Source organism: Carettochelys insculpta, chromosome 6 (genome assembly GCF_033958435.1).
Source record: "Carettochelys insculpta isolate YL-2023 chromosome 6, ASM3395843v1, whole genome shotgun sequence".
In the NCBI taxonomy this organism is placed as follows: Eukaryota; Metazoa; Chordata; order Testudines; family Carettochelyidae; genus Carettochelys; species Carettochelys insculpta.
Window position 1 is genome coordinate 47,975,784 of NC_134142.1, and position 15,943 is coordinate 47,991,726.

The 15,943-nt window shown below is 44.0% G+C and overlaps 2 protein-coding genes across 4 annotated transcripts in view; both read left to right on the forward strand.

Moving 5' to 3' along the window:
- Window positions 1–5,562: 5,562 nt before the first annotated feature.
- On the forward strand, window positions 5,563–8,355 carry LOC142014652 (uncharacterized). Its single transcript, XM_074997550.1, has 2 exons — window positions 5,563–5,722; window positions 6,394–8,355. The coding sequence occupies exons 1-2, from the start codon at window positions 5,563–5,565 to the stop codon at window positions 7,038–7,040; spliced, it is 807 nt and encodes a 268-aa protein (XP_074853651.1). The 3' UTR covers window positions 7,041–8,355.
- Window positions 8,356–8,519: 164 nt separating this feature from the next.
- LOC142014385 (prolyl hydroxylase EGLN3) overlaps window positions 8,520–15,943 on the forward strand; it is a 42,675-nt gene continuing 35,251 nt past the window's right edge. The window contains exons 1-2 of one of the 3 annotated variants that reach the window (XM_074996862.1): window positions 8,520–9,149; window positions 9,555–9,701. In XM_074996862.1, the coding sequence (XP_074852963.1) occupies window positions 8,793–9,149; window positions 9,555–9,701 (504 nt within the window). In that variant the 5' untranslated portion in view covers window positions 8,520–8,792. The remainder of the gene's footprint in view (window positions 9,150–9,554; window positions 9,702–15,943) is intronic. The other 2 variants (XM_074996861.1, XM_074996863.1) reach the window with 2 other exon arrangements.

Genomic DNA, 15,943 nt, shown 5'->3' on the forward strand with positions numbered 1-15,943 from the left:
GGGGATGTGCACCCAGTGGAAGGAAGGCTGGTGTGCAGGTGTTCCACTGGTGGGGGGTGAGCCGAGCCATGCCCACTGGAGGGGTGAGGCTGCTCAGGTAGTGGGGCGAATGAGGGGCTCTCTGTGGCTCCCTGCCCTGCCGCCGCTGAAATAATGGGACTGAATTCAGTTGGTTTAATGGCCAGCTCCCTCCTGCCTCTCTGCTGGCCATTAAACCGATTAAATTGAGTTCTACTGTTTCAGTGGTGGCAGGGCAGGGAGCCACAGAGTAGTCAGCTATTGTAATGGACTTTCTCACTAACCCTTATTTTCTCTTTGCAGAACCCCAGCATTCCACAGAAGACCATTTGGGAAACACTGGTGTAGACATATCCTAAAAATTAAATTTGTATGCTCTGAGTCTGTCAAGCAATTCTTCAGCAAAACTAGATAATAACAGAGTTAATATTTCTGACATGTCTAAGATTAAAATACAATTACAGTTTAAACCTCTCTCCTCCAGAACTCTTTGGGACCTCATCGGTGCCAAACAAGAGGATTTTCTGGACCACGTGAGATCAAAATTTTCTAGCACATTACCAACACTTCCACTGCTTACTGGGCTCTTGGAAGACATTTAGGGGTAAATTATTGCTAAATTACAGTACAGAACACCGAGAGCCAGGACAGGTGACTGTAAACAAACTGTGGGACCCTGGGAAACTTGCCCATACCTATGATAAGTAGTCATCCAGCTAATGAAAATCATGCCTGATTACAGATATTATTGGACAAGAGAGGTCCAGCTTGTTGGAATTTCAGCTGGAAAATCATATTTGGGAGTAAAATAGAATTTTGATTTTGGTAGACATCAGATCTCCAAGATTTCAAGTTAAAAGTTTATGTATTAAGAACATCACAGTTGAGGCTTGAATGATAAAATTACAGCTGTTAAGCTGCTTCCTTTGACCAGCTCCTGAAACTGGAAAAGTGTAAGTCACTTGTCTAACTTTAAAGGCTTTCTGTAAAGTGGGGGAAATTATTGGACTTATGCACGCTTTATTTTTCTTTTGCTTCTTTATGATTTGTATGTACATGTACATAAAGAAGGCCTAAAAGGTTCTCTTAAAATCTTCCTGATTATTTTATGTTTGTTTATTTTACATTTGAAATTCAGGTCTAATCTGTCTTGGAATGGTAGTGAGGACTGAAGAACTAATGAAGGAATCAGCATGGACATAATCAGGCTTGAGTACCAATGATACTTATGCAGAAGGACTTTGAAAGACTTGCCCCTCCATGACAGGGGGAAATTACTTTGTGATCTGGCTGGAGGCCTGAGTCATGAAGCATATCTGCACTGTGATTTTTGTGAGTGGTAGGACAGCTGTGTGTTGGAAGACCAGAAAGGCAGTGCTGAACTATGTGGAGCTAATCCTCAAAATTGCTAGGAGGAAGTGCCACACAGTGGTGAGTGGAGCACACTGTGACACATCTTTAGTATCGGAGGGGTAGCCGTGTTAGTCTGGATCTGTAACAGCAACAAAGGGTCCTATGGTACCTTATAGACTAACAGAAAAGTTTTGAGCATGAGCTTTCGTGAGCACAGACTCACTTCATCAGATGCTGGTCTTGGAAATCTGCAGGGCCAGGTATAAATAAGCCAGAGCAAGGGTGGTGATAACAAGGTTAGCTCAGTCAGCAAGGGTGAGGCTTACTACCAGCAGTTGATCTGGAGGTGTGAACACCAAGGGAGGGGAAGCTGCTGTTGTATTTAGCCAGCCATTCACAGTCTTTGTTTAAACCTGAGATGAGGGCATGGAATTTGCAGATGAATTGTAGCTCAGAAATTTATCTTTGAAGTCTGGTCCTGAAATTTCTTTGCCATAGGATAGCTACTTTTAAGTCTGCTACTGTGTGGCCTGGGAGATTGAAGTGCTCTCCTACGGGTTTTTGTATATTGCCATTTCTGATGTCTGATTTGTGTGAGTTTATTCTTTTACGTAGAGACAGTCCAGTTTGTCCGATGTACATAGCAGAGGGGCATTGCTGGCACATGATGGCATAAATTATATTGGTAGATGTGCAGCTGAATGAACCCACAATGGTGTGGCTGATCTGGTTAGGTTCTGTAATGGCGTTGCTGGTGTAGATATGTGGGCAGAGCTGGCAACGAGGTTTGTTGCATGGATGGGTCCCTGAGTTAGAGTGACTGTGGTGCGGTGTATAGTTGCTGGTTAGGATTTGCTTCAGGTTGGCGGGTTGTCTGTGGGCAAGGACTGGTCTGCCTCCCAAGGCCTGTTTATACCTGGCCCTGCAGATTTCCAAGACCAGCATCTGATGACGTGAGTCTGTGCTCACGAAAGCTCATGCTCAAAACTTTTCTGTTAGTCTATAAGGTGCCACAGGACCCTTCGTTGCTATGTCTTTAGTAGAGACTCCACTCCCTCACCCTATCGATAAAAATCACCGTTAGGTAAAATGTGGATTACCTGTTTGACTCTATAACTTTTCAAAGTTTGCTGATCCACAACTATGTGGGCCCCATGAGTGTCCATCAGAATAGAAAAGAAAGAGGGTAAGTGATGCTGCTGCTATATCTAAGTTAAAAGGCAAGCAAATATAACCATGAAGCTTTTAGGATTTCTTTATATCTCTCTAAAAAGGGGCACATATCCAATTTAAAAAATCCTCTGCACTCTGTGTTGAAGTGCAAACAAGATATAATATAATACCACTTCCATTATTCTCTGTTCCTACCCTGATAGCTGCATATAACCTAGCTACAGTTTCTGTTTCTTCATTGTGACTTATGCATCACAATGGCTTAATCTGTAGTTCAGAACAGAGCAGTGCTCTGTGCAGATCTGAATTTATATCACTGAGATTTAGTATTTATTTCTGGAAACACTAGAACACTATTTGGGAACAAAGGGTAAAGGAGGTGATGTCTAGTTAAAAAGAATCCCTTTTCTTCACACAATCAAAAGTGATTTATTGTACATTTCTGTTTATTGCTCTTCAAAAGTAAGTATTTGCACGGGGAAGCTTTTCTTTAAGTTGGCACTATAAGTCAAGAAAGATCAATTGAAACCAAGGAAATACATACATGGAATCTCTGTTTATCCACATTCCTAATGGACATTACAGGTTTAAAAATTACATTTGAACAACTAGATTTCTTTACATATTTTACTAATAACACCTTGTATTAAAATGTAAGAATTTTTAAAATGCACTTTGTTTTTCACTATACATACTACACATTTATTTGTTTGTCCTTCTTTCATCTTAGACAATAAAGATCAATTGTCTATTTCATTTTCACTGTCTTGTTCCTAATAGCTTTGACAGGTGATATCTAATGAGATAAACTGCAAAACTCCATGATACACAGTCAAACCATACAATATTTGCATTTCTCAGGTGTCTTTGCCGTCCTTGCATTCCATTCACTGATCTGTTTTCAGCATGACTGCTAACAATCCAAATATCTGAGAGGTTTTGAACTGTCAACAACATGCCACAAAAATCCATTCCTCTTCATGAGGTGTATAACAGGTGACATTCAGTGCTGGATATGCAGCAAGTTTAAGGTTCAATAGTTTACGGACTGTTGGAATATGGTTGCTTAATCCCATTAAAGAGCACGGAATCTTCCTTCTCTATGACCATGTTTTCATGAGAACCAGTGTTAAATTTTAGAAAATTTCCCACTGGTGCTGACATTGGTTTAGCTCCATTGCCATTAGCAGTATTAGGGGCTCTAGAGCAGATGGCCTGACAAATCCTTTAACACTGGCTTTGTCCAGAGTAGGATTTGGAAGGTGTTAACATGGGTTAACTAACTGCCTACTGTAGACACAGCAGAATTCCTTTAAAACTGTTTAACTGGTGGACTCACAGCCTATACTAGGCTATTAACATGAAAGCTAATGCTTTCCAAAATCGAGCTTGGACAAGGCCGCTGTTTCTCAATGAGATCCGAATTTAGCAGCTCAATTGCATAGTAACACAGTGATGGAAACCAATAAACTGCCTTTACAAGGCATCCTATTGTTGCTAGTATTTGATGAAGAGGTATTAACAATGGAGGGAAATTTTTAGAAACTTTCCCCTAGTGCAGTCAGGACTTTAAATTTTAGGTGGCTTTCTTTTTAGCACAATCAGATCAAGAGGTATCAAACCTTAAACTCACATTATAATGTATTAAAAAGTGCATGCTTTCTAAGCCAGTTGGACCCATGGGCAGTGCTCCCTGTAAGATGAGCACTCAGGCAGCCACCCAGAAGAGATTCAGGTGCTGCACAGGTGATTAACAGAGTACCCACAGCCACCTGCATGTATTTGTATAAGGTGGTACCCATCTGCACATGCAACAAAATTAATTACACACTTGGATAGAAAAAAAATTAGCAAGAACACTGCTCATGGGATTGAAATAGCTTGGCTCTATAGGAGGAGATGGAAAATAAGCTACCAAAATGTTTAAAATGCTCTTTTAAGACAGTATAACTACAAAATACGTGACATTTAAAAACTACTCAATGGTACGTATAATGTAGTATGAAGACATTGCTTGTACTAATGAGTTATGCAAGTCATCCCAAAACAAAAGCCATTAATACCATCCTATCAACACACACTTCATGTATTACAGATAAACTACGGAAAAGGTAAATGTAACCAAAAAGCTTATAATATCCCCAGGGCTTCCAACAGAGGATTAAATAGAATCTCTCAAGAATGAAGCATGTATGATAGAAAAGGGGTAGCTCATATAAGACAAGTTTTCTTTTTTAATACGTGGCATGTTATATATAAGAAACAAAATAATTATGAATAGGGCTTTTTGTTCATCCAAACGTTGAGATGACATTCATAAAACAAGCCATGCTTCACACATCTTTATTTTTTTCATATTTGTAACATGGTTCTGGGCTATACTGTGGGATTTTGCCATCCTAGGGGATTGTGTGAAGCAGCTCCAGAAGTTGTTTGGTTAAGTGAGATGCTTTAGGAAGCAAAATCTCTTTGGCTGCTCCCTAGTCTGCAAGGAAACAAACACATGCTGCATTTTTACTATGTTTGGAACCACTTGTTCCTCGATAAGGTGGGTTGGTGCCATGGTCCCAGCTTCCCTCCACTCTCCTTCAGAGCAATTTGCATCTGTTGGGGTGCTGAGCTTATTCCTCGCACAGAGCCTAAAACAGTAGGTGAAAATGTACATGTTCTTTGCAAACATGCTAGTATCAGGAGGCATTTGATCCTATAGCTTAGCTGTAACGGAAATGTGTTTGAAACCCAAGCTATGGTGTTTGGTGATGCAAATGCTACCTGTAAAATAAATAAGATAGAATACAGTGAGCTTTGGGGTCTAAAATTTTGCAGTGGAATTTTGCAGTGGAATGCAGGTGCACTTCTCTGTATAGCTGATAAAATTAGCCAGATCTAGTAGAATGCAGATGTTGAAGTCATACTTTTGTGGTACTACTGCATCATTTTTCACTGAGGTCCAGAATTTTTGGTGTACAGGAGCTGCTGCATTTCCCCCCCGCCACTGCATCTAGGTTACAAACTGGCATGGGCCAAGTTCCTTCAGTCCTGTTGGACCAGCCTGAATCAGATTTCTTTTCGGTGAAAGAGAAACCAATACTTTGTAGAATTCAGGGATTAGGAGGCAAAAATTACCATGCTCTGACTGGATCTAGATCTTCTGCACCTGTCATGTTCCAGCAGCAAGGCAAGATAATCCTGGTGGAGTCAGAGGCAGCTACAGTTATCTCTAGGCAATACAATTTGGGCAGTTGGTAGGAAACATTGGCAGGATCCTTCCAGAGCCAGATGTGGATTTTGCAGCAGTTCTGTGCCAGACTCTCTAAAGTTTTGGATGCAGGACAGACTGGACCTTTAAGGTGTTGAACTTTGGTGCTCTGTGGCCAGTTTTTGCCTGGGCTACAGTAAGCCCCTGTAAGTGGATCCAGGTTTGTGCAGCCCTCCTACTTAAGGTGCAATGAGCCCTGTGGCTTGTTCTCCCCCCGGCCTCCCAGGGCTTTAGATGGGTTGATTCAGGAGCATGCGGCCAAACATGAACCGCCCCGGCCCGTTCCCTTGGGACTCACGGGAGTTGTTCAGCAGGGAGGACACCTCGCAGGCAGGGGCTGCCGCTGCGTTCTGCACGTTCAGCCTTCGTGCGCCTCGCTGGAACTGGCAAGTTCCCAGCCACTGGCCCCCGGGGACTGAGGCGGCGGCACTACAGTACGGGGAGGCGGGAGGCGGATGAGCCTGCGCGCTCCCGCCGCTACGTGTGCACGCTCCCGCCCGGCGGCTTGTCCTCTGTAGCATCCTGTCGGGGGAGCATGGCACTTCCCATTCCCTCGCGCGGCTCCGGGGCAGGCGGCAGCATGTGAGCAGGGCACTGGGGGGAGGCGAGGGGGACCGCATCGCAAATGGCAACGAGCCGGGGAGCCGAGCAGCCCACAGGCAACGGCGCTTGTAAATCGGTAGCCAGCACGAAAACGACTTGGCTCATTGCAGATCAGCCCGAGAGTGCCCAGGGCAGGAGTGAGGCGCAGCAAGCCGAGGCGTCGAGGTGCACGGACGGAGGCACTTGCCCAGTGAAAGCAGGGGAGCCCAGTGCCAGCAGAGCGCGTCCTCTAAACCTGCCCCCCTATAAAAGAGCGCCTCCTAAGGAACACAGGAATGCCCAGAGATTAGTCCTCCAGTATCTGGTGCCTTGCATGAACTCGTACGGCTTGTGCATAGTAGACAATTTCCTGGGGCACAAAACTGGAGACAAAGTCTTGCAAGAAGTCCAGGCTCTGCACCTGAGCGATAAATTCCGGGATGGAGAGCTGGCCAGTCAGAAATCAGGCAGCACTCAGGCTATTCGCGGGGACAAGATAATGTGGGTGGAGGGCAGTGAACAAGGATGCGAAAATATAGGCTATCTGCTGTCCAGAATGGATAAACTCATCATGTACGCGGACGGGAAACTTGGGAATTACAAAATTAGAGGAAGACATAAGGTTAGTAACCGTAGTGGCAATGGCTTGTTTTGAGGTGCTAATTCTTCCCCTCTCCCCCACCCAGGGTTTTAGTCTGGGCTAAATGCACACAAACTACATGAATTTTTAGCAACTCCGAGGCACGCGGCGTGTTGTTAGTGGAGTTTGTTCAACGAGGTGATCATTGTTCCCCCTTCTAATCTAACCACTTTTCATTAGAATACATGTTGTAAACGAGTAGGGATTAAATACTTTCTTGGTAACATTTCGTGTCATCTTTGATAATTGGAGGGGGATATGAAAATCTTACTATCAAGTGATTACTATCAAGTGGTTACAGTAGTTTCTAAAAGTGAAAATTTAAGCTCAGTGTTTCACACTGAATTGATCACATGCAGTGTTACTTCTAGATACTGACGGAATCCTGTGCACTTCATGCCACACTACACAATCCATGAACACTTTTCAGTAATAATAGGGGAAAATATAATAGGTCTTATACAAACTCTTTCAAAAAAATTCCATCACTTTTTTTCTGTCCCCAAAACAGCACCAGGTTATTCTGATGTTGCAATTGACATTGCTAATATTTTAGGAGACCAGTTTAAATGATGGACAGTTACTTTGAAGCAAGGAGTGAATGGGTGTGTAGTTTACAAGTCGCATGGAACATAGAGGAGCGTTTATCGCAAGGAGGTACTTTTAAAAACTGACGAGGAAATTAAGGAGCCTGTCATCAAATGACTAAGACTTGGGGCAGATTTGTGTTTAAATAACCTTAAATCACCTACGGGTAGTTTGTGTGTAAACGTATGTGAGTTGAGGGGTCTTTTCTCCCCTCCCCCCCGACAAATTACTCTTCTCTTGGCCTGTGTTATTGAGCTGAGATAATTGCCAGGGCCAGTTCGATTAGCACTTAATCCTTAAGCACCGTTTGTTTACATTGCCTTGTAGTATGTGACTGTAGTAGCTGCGTACATGTTGAGGGAGAATTCCTCAATGGCGGAGGCCACGCCCCCGGAGCGGCGTGGGCGGGGCTTGCCAAACCACAAGGCACACCTCGTTTAGTCTCGTGGAAATCCCCCGCCTTCGGAGCCAACTGTGGCGCCGTGACAGGCTGAACTCAGGGGTAACTCGCTGGGGGCGGGCCGTTCTGAGGGAGGACACGCCCACTCGACCGCTGATTGGCTAGGTAACTCTCGCACCGGCTGGGAGTGGGGTAGGGGAGAATGTGTCCCGCCCTGGGATTGGGCTCCGCCTACGTGCGGGTCGCTGTTGAGTAAGAACACATTCTGCACGTAGCAGACGTATTAATCAGAAAGGGGCCATCTGCTGCCTTGGTAAATACATCGACAGGGGGTTGCACGTTGCAGGACTCAGCCGCTCCAAAAAAGGGGAGTGATTACAGCCGCCAAGGGGGAGTGCACACACTGTGGTCACATACAGCCAGATAAAAAAGAGCTTCGGCATCAGCAACCTCCTGGTTAAGCACTTATCTGTCGGTAAAGGTGCGGCTGGGGAGTGGGGGGGAGGGGGTCCGGGCTAGTAAATGCGCTTACCGTGCATTTAATTAGCGAGTCTAGTAACCCAAAGGCTGGGTGGAACTGGAAGCCTGCACCGAGGAGGGACATTGCAGCAGCTAAACTTTCCCACGCTGCTAGCCTTGTACTCCTTTGCTTCGTCAATTAAAAAAAGTACTCGCTGGTTGACTCAAGTTACTAGCGCGAACGCTCCTCTCCAGCTGGGTTCAGCACCGGTTGGTGGCACAGTTGACTTCACTCTGAAAAATCAGAAGACCCCACCAAGATGCCTCTGGGACCTATAATGAGATTAGACCTAGAGAAAATAGCTCTCGACTATATTGTGCCCTGCCTGCATGACATCGGCTTCTGCTACTTGGACCATTTCCTGGGCGAGGTGGTAGGGGACTGCGTGTTGGAGCGAGTGAAACAGATGCACTATAACGGGGAGCTGCAGGACGGTCAACTAGCTGGCCAGAGCAACGGCATTTCCAAAAGACATTTGAGAGGAGACCAGATAAAGTGGATTGGAGGCACCGAGGAAGGCTGCGAGGCCATCAACTTCCTCCTGTCCTTGATAGACAGGCTGGTGATGTGTTGTGGCAGTAGACTGGGCAAGTACTATGTCAAGGAAAGGTCCAAGGTAAGAGAACCGGAGGGGTCACGCTGCTGTTTGAATCTATACGCGCGGCCTTTGGGGTTGCTCCTACCTGTTCCTCGTGGGGGTTGTACGGTCTGTTTTTTCCCCCAAGTTCTCCTCTCCCCCCAATGAGACCTTGTACTTCCCAGTTCCCGAGCTGTGGCTCAGCCTGGTCCGGGAACCCCCCAGTAGTGAGCGTGCAGTAAAGTGCACAGACGGGCCACGAGGAGCGAGTTGATGCTGTGAGTTTGGTAATGCTGTAGATCACCTGGCATTGGCCTCAGTCAAGAGACGGGATCCCGGGCGAGACGGACCTTTGCTCTGACCCCGTTGTTATGTTCCTTGGCGCTCCGTGTGTGCGTTAGCTACCGGAGCTGAGTGTACTGTAAGTTGATGTTTATAAAACAGCTCCTGTCACGCCTGCTAAGGCTCCATCACGTGCACCAGGGACTTCATGCAGAAGGGGGACACAGCGAGAGTAGCGTTTTCAAGGTTACTTGTCAAGGGGAGATTCGAAGATGGACGTTAAACAAGAAACTTTGGGAAGTAGGCGAGGTAAATGGACTGTCTCGGCAAGTTACTCTCCTCCTCTTTTAGGGAGGCTGCTCGGTCGCTGTTGACTGCTGGGCAGGCCCCTGGCGGCTGGCTATGTCTAAGATGTGATAAATGCCATCCCTAATTTACGCATATGGGTACCAGTCGATGCCACAACTGAGTAAATAAGCACATTTACATAGCCATCATCAGTCTGATTTTCAAGTGAGGGGAGACCAGAGCCTGGGTCCCAGCCTGAGTGTTTCCTGCTATTTGAGCCGAAGGAGAAGCTTTGTTTGCTTACAAGCCTGTCCACCAGTGCTTTTCTGGCAGTGCTAAACATAGCTGGAAAAGACAGCAAAGTGCATGGACGGACTGGTCACAACAGAGTAGAATTCTCTCATATGGACTCTTTTTGTAACTGTCAGAGGACAGCAAGGGGATGATCTACCTTTACTTGTGTGCGGACTCTGTTCAGATATGTAATAGAGAGAAAGCCATGCTAGTCTATATACTATCAAAACAAAAAAGCAGTCCAGCAGCATTTTAAAGACTAACAAAATAATGTATTAGGTGATGAACTTTCGTGGGACAGACCCACTTCTTCAGATCATAGCCATACCAGAACAGACTCAATATTTAAGGCACAGAGAACCAAAAATAGTAATCAAGGTTGAGACTGATTTGTCAACCCTTGATTACTATTTTTGGTTCTCTGTGCCTTAAATATTGAGTCTGTTCTGGTATGGCTATGATCTGAAGAAGTGGGTCTGTCCCACGGAAGTTCATCACCTAATAAAGTATTTTGTTAGTCTTTAAGTGCTGCTGGACTGCTTTTTTGTTCTGTTCATATATATTTGTTTGGCTGGTTAATACCATCAGATGGATTAATTGTTTCACTTCAGCTAGTTTCAGTTCAGCAGTCACATATCAATTGTGGGGATATTGTGATTGATCAAACCATTAAGTATCACTATTACAGGGGTGAAGCAGAAGAAAGATCCAATGCTTTGGTGTTAAAAACATGGTGGAGTAGTTCTGTGAAAAGGAAGGCATAAACTGCCTATTCAAGTTCCAGTTCCCCATGGAATTTGAACAGCATACATGCGATGTAGCTCATTCAGACTGTGCTAATTTGGTTTCTCTTCACTGTCTATATCAAATTAATTTTGTCCCTTGTAGTATTAATTGTTGAAAAGTTCCTTGTCTATTATGCCTGAAAACTATCTAAGTTATATAACTTTTACTTGATTTATTTTTGTATTTCTTTTGGCATTTCTTTCCGTGGTAGGTATATTGGAGGACTGATGAAGCCGTAAGATTCCTAAAATATCAAAGAGCTGAAAGTTTAGGACAGGTAGATATTATTTCTGTTAGTGTTTCCTCCTAGGGATTGGGGAAAGGAGGTAGAGTGGGACGAGGAGGACAGTGAGGATGCTAAGGCACTCATGCCTACCAATGTGTGAGTATGATTAAAAATAAAAAATTCCAAGTAACTTCTCTCAGCATTATCTTTAAACTAGATTGAAAGGGAGTATGTGTGCATAGGCGTGCTAAGATTTCTTGGTAGGGAACAAGGTCGAAATAATTCATGCAGTGTGATGAGGGATAGGTTAGGTTTTTTTGAAAAATCTTGAAGTCTGCAACAAAAACATACATCATTTTTGCTCAGTTTTAGAGAACTGTCCCACCAAGTGGAAGAAGTTGGATTTAGAGTGGACTAGAGGCTGTAAACAATGAGGAGGCTCCAAATTAACTGAAGGGGCATGGGGGTAGGCAGAGGGAAAGAATCTGTGTGAGAGGACGGATGAGTGATGGATCTCAGTCTGTTACCGGCAGTTTAGGTATTCTCCCTGGCTATGTCTACACTGGTGAATGTTTTCGAAAAAGCAGGGGCTCTTTTGAAAAATCCAGTGGAGTGTCTACACATACACTGCATTCTTTTGATACTAAATTGGAAGAATGCAGCACTTTTTCCAGAAGCCCTTGTCCATTCCCAGATGAGGAAGAGTGCCTTTTTTGAAAGATTCTTTTGAAAAAAATGTATAGACACCCCAGGGGCTTCTTTTGAAAGAGCAGTCCTCCATGGCACCAGATTTTTCAGTATACGGTGTTTCCTGGCCTGTTATTTTGAAAGAGCGGCCGGGGTGTGGCTGCTTTCTATCGAAAGAGCAGATCGATTTTTCGATCCCCTTTTTTATGTGAAGTCACTATCTTTAGAAAGGTTATTTTCAGAAGAAATCCTCCCAGAGAACTTCTTTCGAAGGACCACTGTAGTGTAGACATCGCCCAAGTGGCCACTGCTTGCTTCTGTAATGCTGAAAGTGAGGCGCTGCATTCTTTGGTCCCTAACGGGAAGAAAGCGGGTTTTCTGTTGCAGCCCGAGACAAACATGAAGGGGAGTGACTTCCTTTTTATCCAGTTGTACACAGAGAGATCCACACTGGGTGTAATTTCTATGGTCAGGCCACATTCTTCTAGGACTCACTTGGGTAGTGGAACTTTTTAAAATACCAAAGCTGTGGTGTTCCCACAGCCCTCAATGTTTGTGAATCTTATTTGTTTATTACTACTTTATATAGATAAAGATTAATAGCTGGCTTTCATATTGTATCCTCCAGAGAACTCAACCCACTTTAGAAACAGATGCCAGAATATTTATATACATAGATCTCTTCAGCTGTGAACATTTTTTGGTGGAAGGTGGTAGACTTTAAATAGTGCATAGAAAAAATACACAGAAGTTTAGGACTGAAAGGGAAATATGTGGGTTCTGATTTAAAAATTCAGAGAGCATTTCAATAGGAAATCAACAAGAATATGCAAGCTAATTATCAAAAAGAAGTACCACACAATTTATGAGGATCGTAAATAGCCATTATTCTACACCTCCACTGAGATATGGTAGCTTCACCTCCTAGACAGTGCCCTCTAACATTTTATTTGGCTTTTGTCTCAGAAGGAAAGATTTTTTTCCCCACTTTTGAATCATCAGAATAACTTTTCACAGCTTCCTGCACTACATACCTGTTTCTTGGAAAAGTACCATCCAAGGTCAGTCCCATCTGGCTTATTTTGTGGTTATTTTGTAATTTGTCTTGTAATTATTTTAAATCTAGACATATTTTTACTATATGCTCTGTTGAGATTTTGATGCTCAAAAACCTTCAGCAGCCTAGGCTTGAGTTTTTTGTCAAGTTTCAGCATTTTTCAGTTTGACACATTATTATAATTTCTCTTTTAGGAAAACAGGCCTTTTGTGGAAGTGTGGGGTAGGTCATGGGATGGAGAGGGAATGAAAGGAGGGTCACAGAGGGGGTTTAACAACACAATAATTTATTTATTTTTGTTACCTAAATGTAAATCTATAACTTTTGATACTAGTATTCATTTCCACAACCAGAATATGTATCACAAGACCGAAAATTTAGCATTCTGCTCTTTAAACTTTACACTGGTAAAGTTATACCATACTCAATTAAACATGAACCTTAAGTACTGGAGGAAAGGAATTGCTTAGGCTATTAAGCCTATGTACACTTAAACTGCTGCAGCAGCACAGATACTATAGTGCTTCAATGCAGATTCTCCCATAAGCTTAAGTAAGCCATCTCCCCAAGGTGTGGTTGACCTAACATTGTCTACACCTGAGATTAGAATGGCCTAGCTACATCTCTTGGGGAGCAGATTTTTCACACCCTGAAGATGCTGCTGTGCTGATATAACATCCAGCACTGCAGGAATACCAGCTCTCTGGCTGAACTTAGCTATGTCAATGGAAGTCCTCTTGGTTTACAATTGGTTTACACAGTCACTGCAGCCTGTGACCACTCTAGAGGGTATAGATATTCTATGGTCTTTATACCATAGACACTTAAAATTTAGATCAATATAGTCGTGACACTTGGGTGTCGATGTGGCAATGTCAATGGAAGACACGGAAATGGAGTCCCTGCAGGAATGGAAAAAACCCTTTAATTGCTGTAGTCTGCCTCTGTGTTTTGGGTTTATGTCAGTACAGGCATGGTTGATTGCTCTACCTGGAACATAGTGGGATTGCTGATATGGCCTTAGTTTTAACAAATTATAGCTGAGACTCTGGAGCACAAGATTGCTGGGGGGATGAGGTGGTGGTACGCTGTCCTGCCATAGTTCAAGCCCTGGGGAAAGTTATCTTGTTATGCAGTACTGTGCAGGAATTGGAATGTTTGTACCATACAAAAAATTTCACTTCTGAGAAAAATTCAGAATTGGAGGTGGAAATTGGAGGCGCAAAACTTTCTGCAAGTCGGGCATATTCAGAAAATTCCATTTTGGACCAACCAAAATGTGTATTTTTGCAAATTTACTAGTCTAGACTTTCCAGGCTCCTGAGAAGTCAGGGAGCCGAAAAGCCCTGGGACCTGAAGCACCCTGCCAGGTGGGCTGCTGAGGAGCTAAGAGTTTTAGGAGCTGTGGAGCCCAGAAACACAATCATCCTGGCAACCAGCCAAGTGCTGGGGAACCTGGGAAAGCAGGTAGGCTGGCTAAGCTGTTCCCTCCCTGCTTTCCATCTAAAACTTTCATGGATTCAACACATTGCTCTGACATATCCCTGTTCCATCGTATTTGGCATTTTCCAAGACAGAGCTGTGCCCCTGGAAATTTTTCCAGCCGGCTGTATTGCTCCTCCCTGTGCTCTGTGTTCATTGGACAAATAGTTCTATCAGTCTTGCACATTTTACAGGCTCTAAATTCATTTATCCTAGGCCTGGCCTACATTTAAAAGTTAGGTTGACATAACTGTGTTGCTCAGAGGTGTGGAAAATTCCACATCCCTGACTGACATAGTTATAATGATGAACCTCCAGTACAGATGCGATTATGTTGATGGAAGAATGCTTTGGTCAGAATAGCTGCTGTAGTTCAGGGAGCTGTGTTCTCCTACATTGATGGGCGAAACCTCTTCCATGGGTGTAGACTGTATCTTTTTTTTATGGGGTTACACCAGCATGACATTGCTATGCCAGTGTAGTCTTCATAGTCCTGGACAGGTCACTTTGCATCTCCATTTCCTCATCTTTACAATGGGGATAGTGATATTTACCTTACTTTGTGAAGTGCACAGATCTGTGGATGAAAGATGTATTTGTCTAAGGAACAATTTAAAGCACTAGCTCTGTTTGGTGTATCCTTTCACAATGCGCAGGTGTCCTGTTTGAAGGTTTTTATGTACTCCTGAGTTCCATTCACCAGTGCTAGTTGTAGGGAGACGCATCCTGCAATTCCCTGTGCACAAAGGGTAGCTGTGGTCTTGGAGAGGGTGCGTCATCTGTTGGTGCACAGCATGTGGTGATTCCACCCTTATCCTCTGGTTTCACCAGAGAATGGCAGCTTTTAAAGTTCAGTTGAAGTCCCCTTAAGAGCGCCACCAACAATGGCTGTCTGAGGAAGGCACTGAATCGGACCTTCTCTTGGCTAATTTGGCCATTACCCGTCCTGTGTCAGTTTCTGGCACTCTGCCAGCAAGCTCCATTTACCCCAGCAGAGAGGTATTGTGGGTACCTTGCACCCATGCAGTTATGATGATGGAAGTTTTCATGTCCTTCTGGGACGAACTTCATCAGAGACTCTACTATTATGTAGCATGAGCATTGAAGGCTGTGACTGTCTCGGGAGACCTAAATTCACTGACAGGCAAGTGAGTTCCACTGATTATAAGAAATGCTGTAACCAATAATAATAACAAGAATTCAACTGTATTTAAGAAACCCAGTGACTGGTGGTATTATACAGAGAGCTCAGAACCCAGCCACTTCCAGAAAGGCCCAGGGATAAATCACAAAAACATATTTTGAAAACCCAGGCAATTGACTTAGGCGTCTTAATGGGAGCTGAGAGCTTTGGTCATATTCTTCATGAAGGGTGACAGTAACGGGAAGCAAGTAGCTGAGAGAGAGCGAGCATTATTAGCATTTTTGTCTGTGTGTCAGAATAGTCTCCTCTCACTCTGTCCAAACTTATCATCATCCAAGGGGGAATTCGAGGTAGTGACTAAAAAATCTTCAGTCAGTCCAGGTAGGCATCTTTGTCCACTTCGGAACCACGCTGTGTGAGCCCATGCTGCCTTTTGCCTTACAGAGGGAAAATAATTTATTTAATTTCCTAGATTGTGTGGTGTGTCCACAGACAACAGGTGCTGGATGCAAACCTGGGAGGATTGCTCCCAGAGGTCCCTGACTGGCAAAAGACTTGACAGTTTTAAAGTGGCTTCTGAAACATGG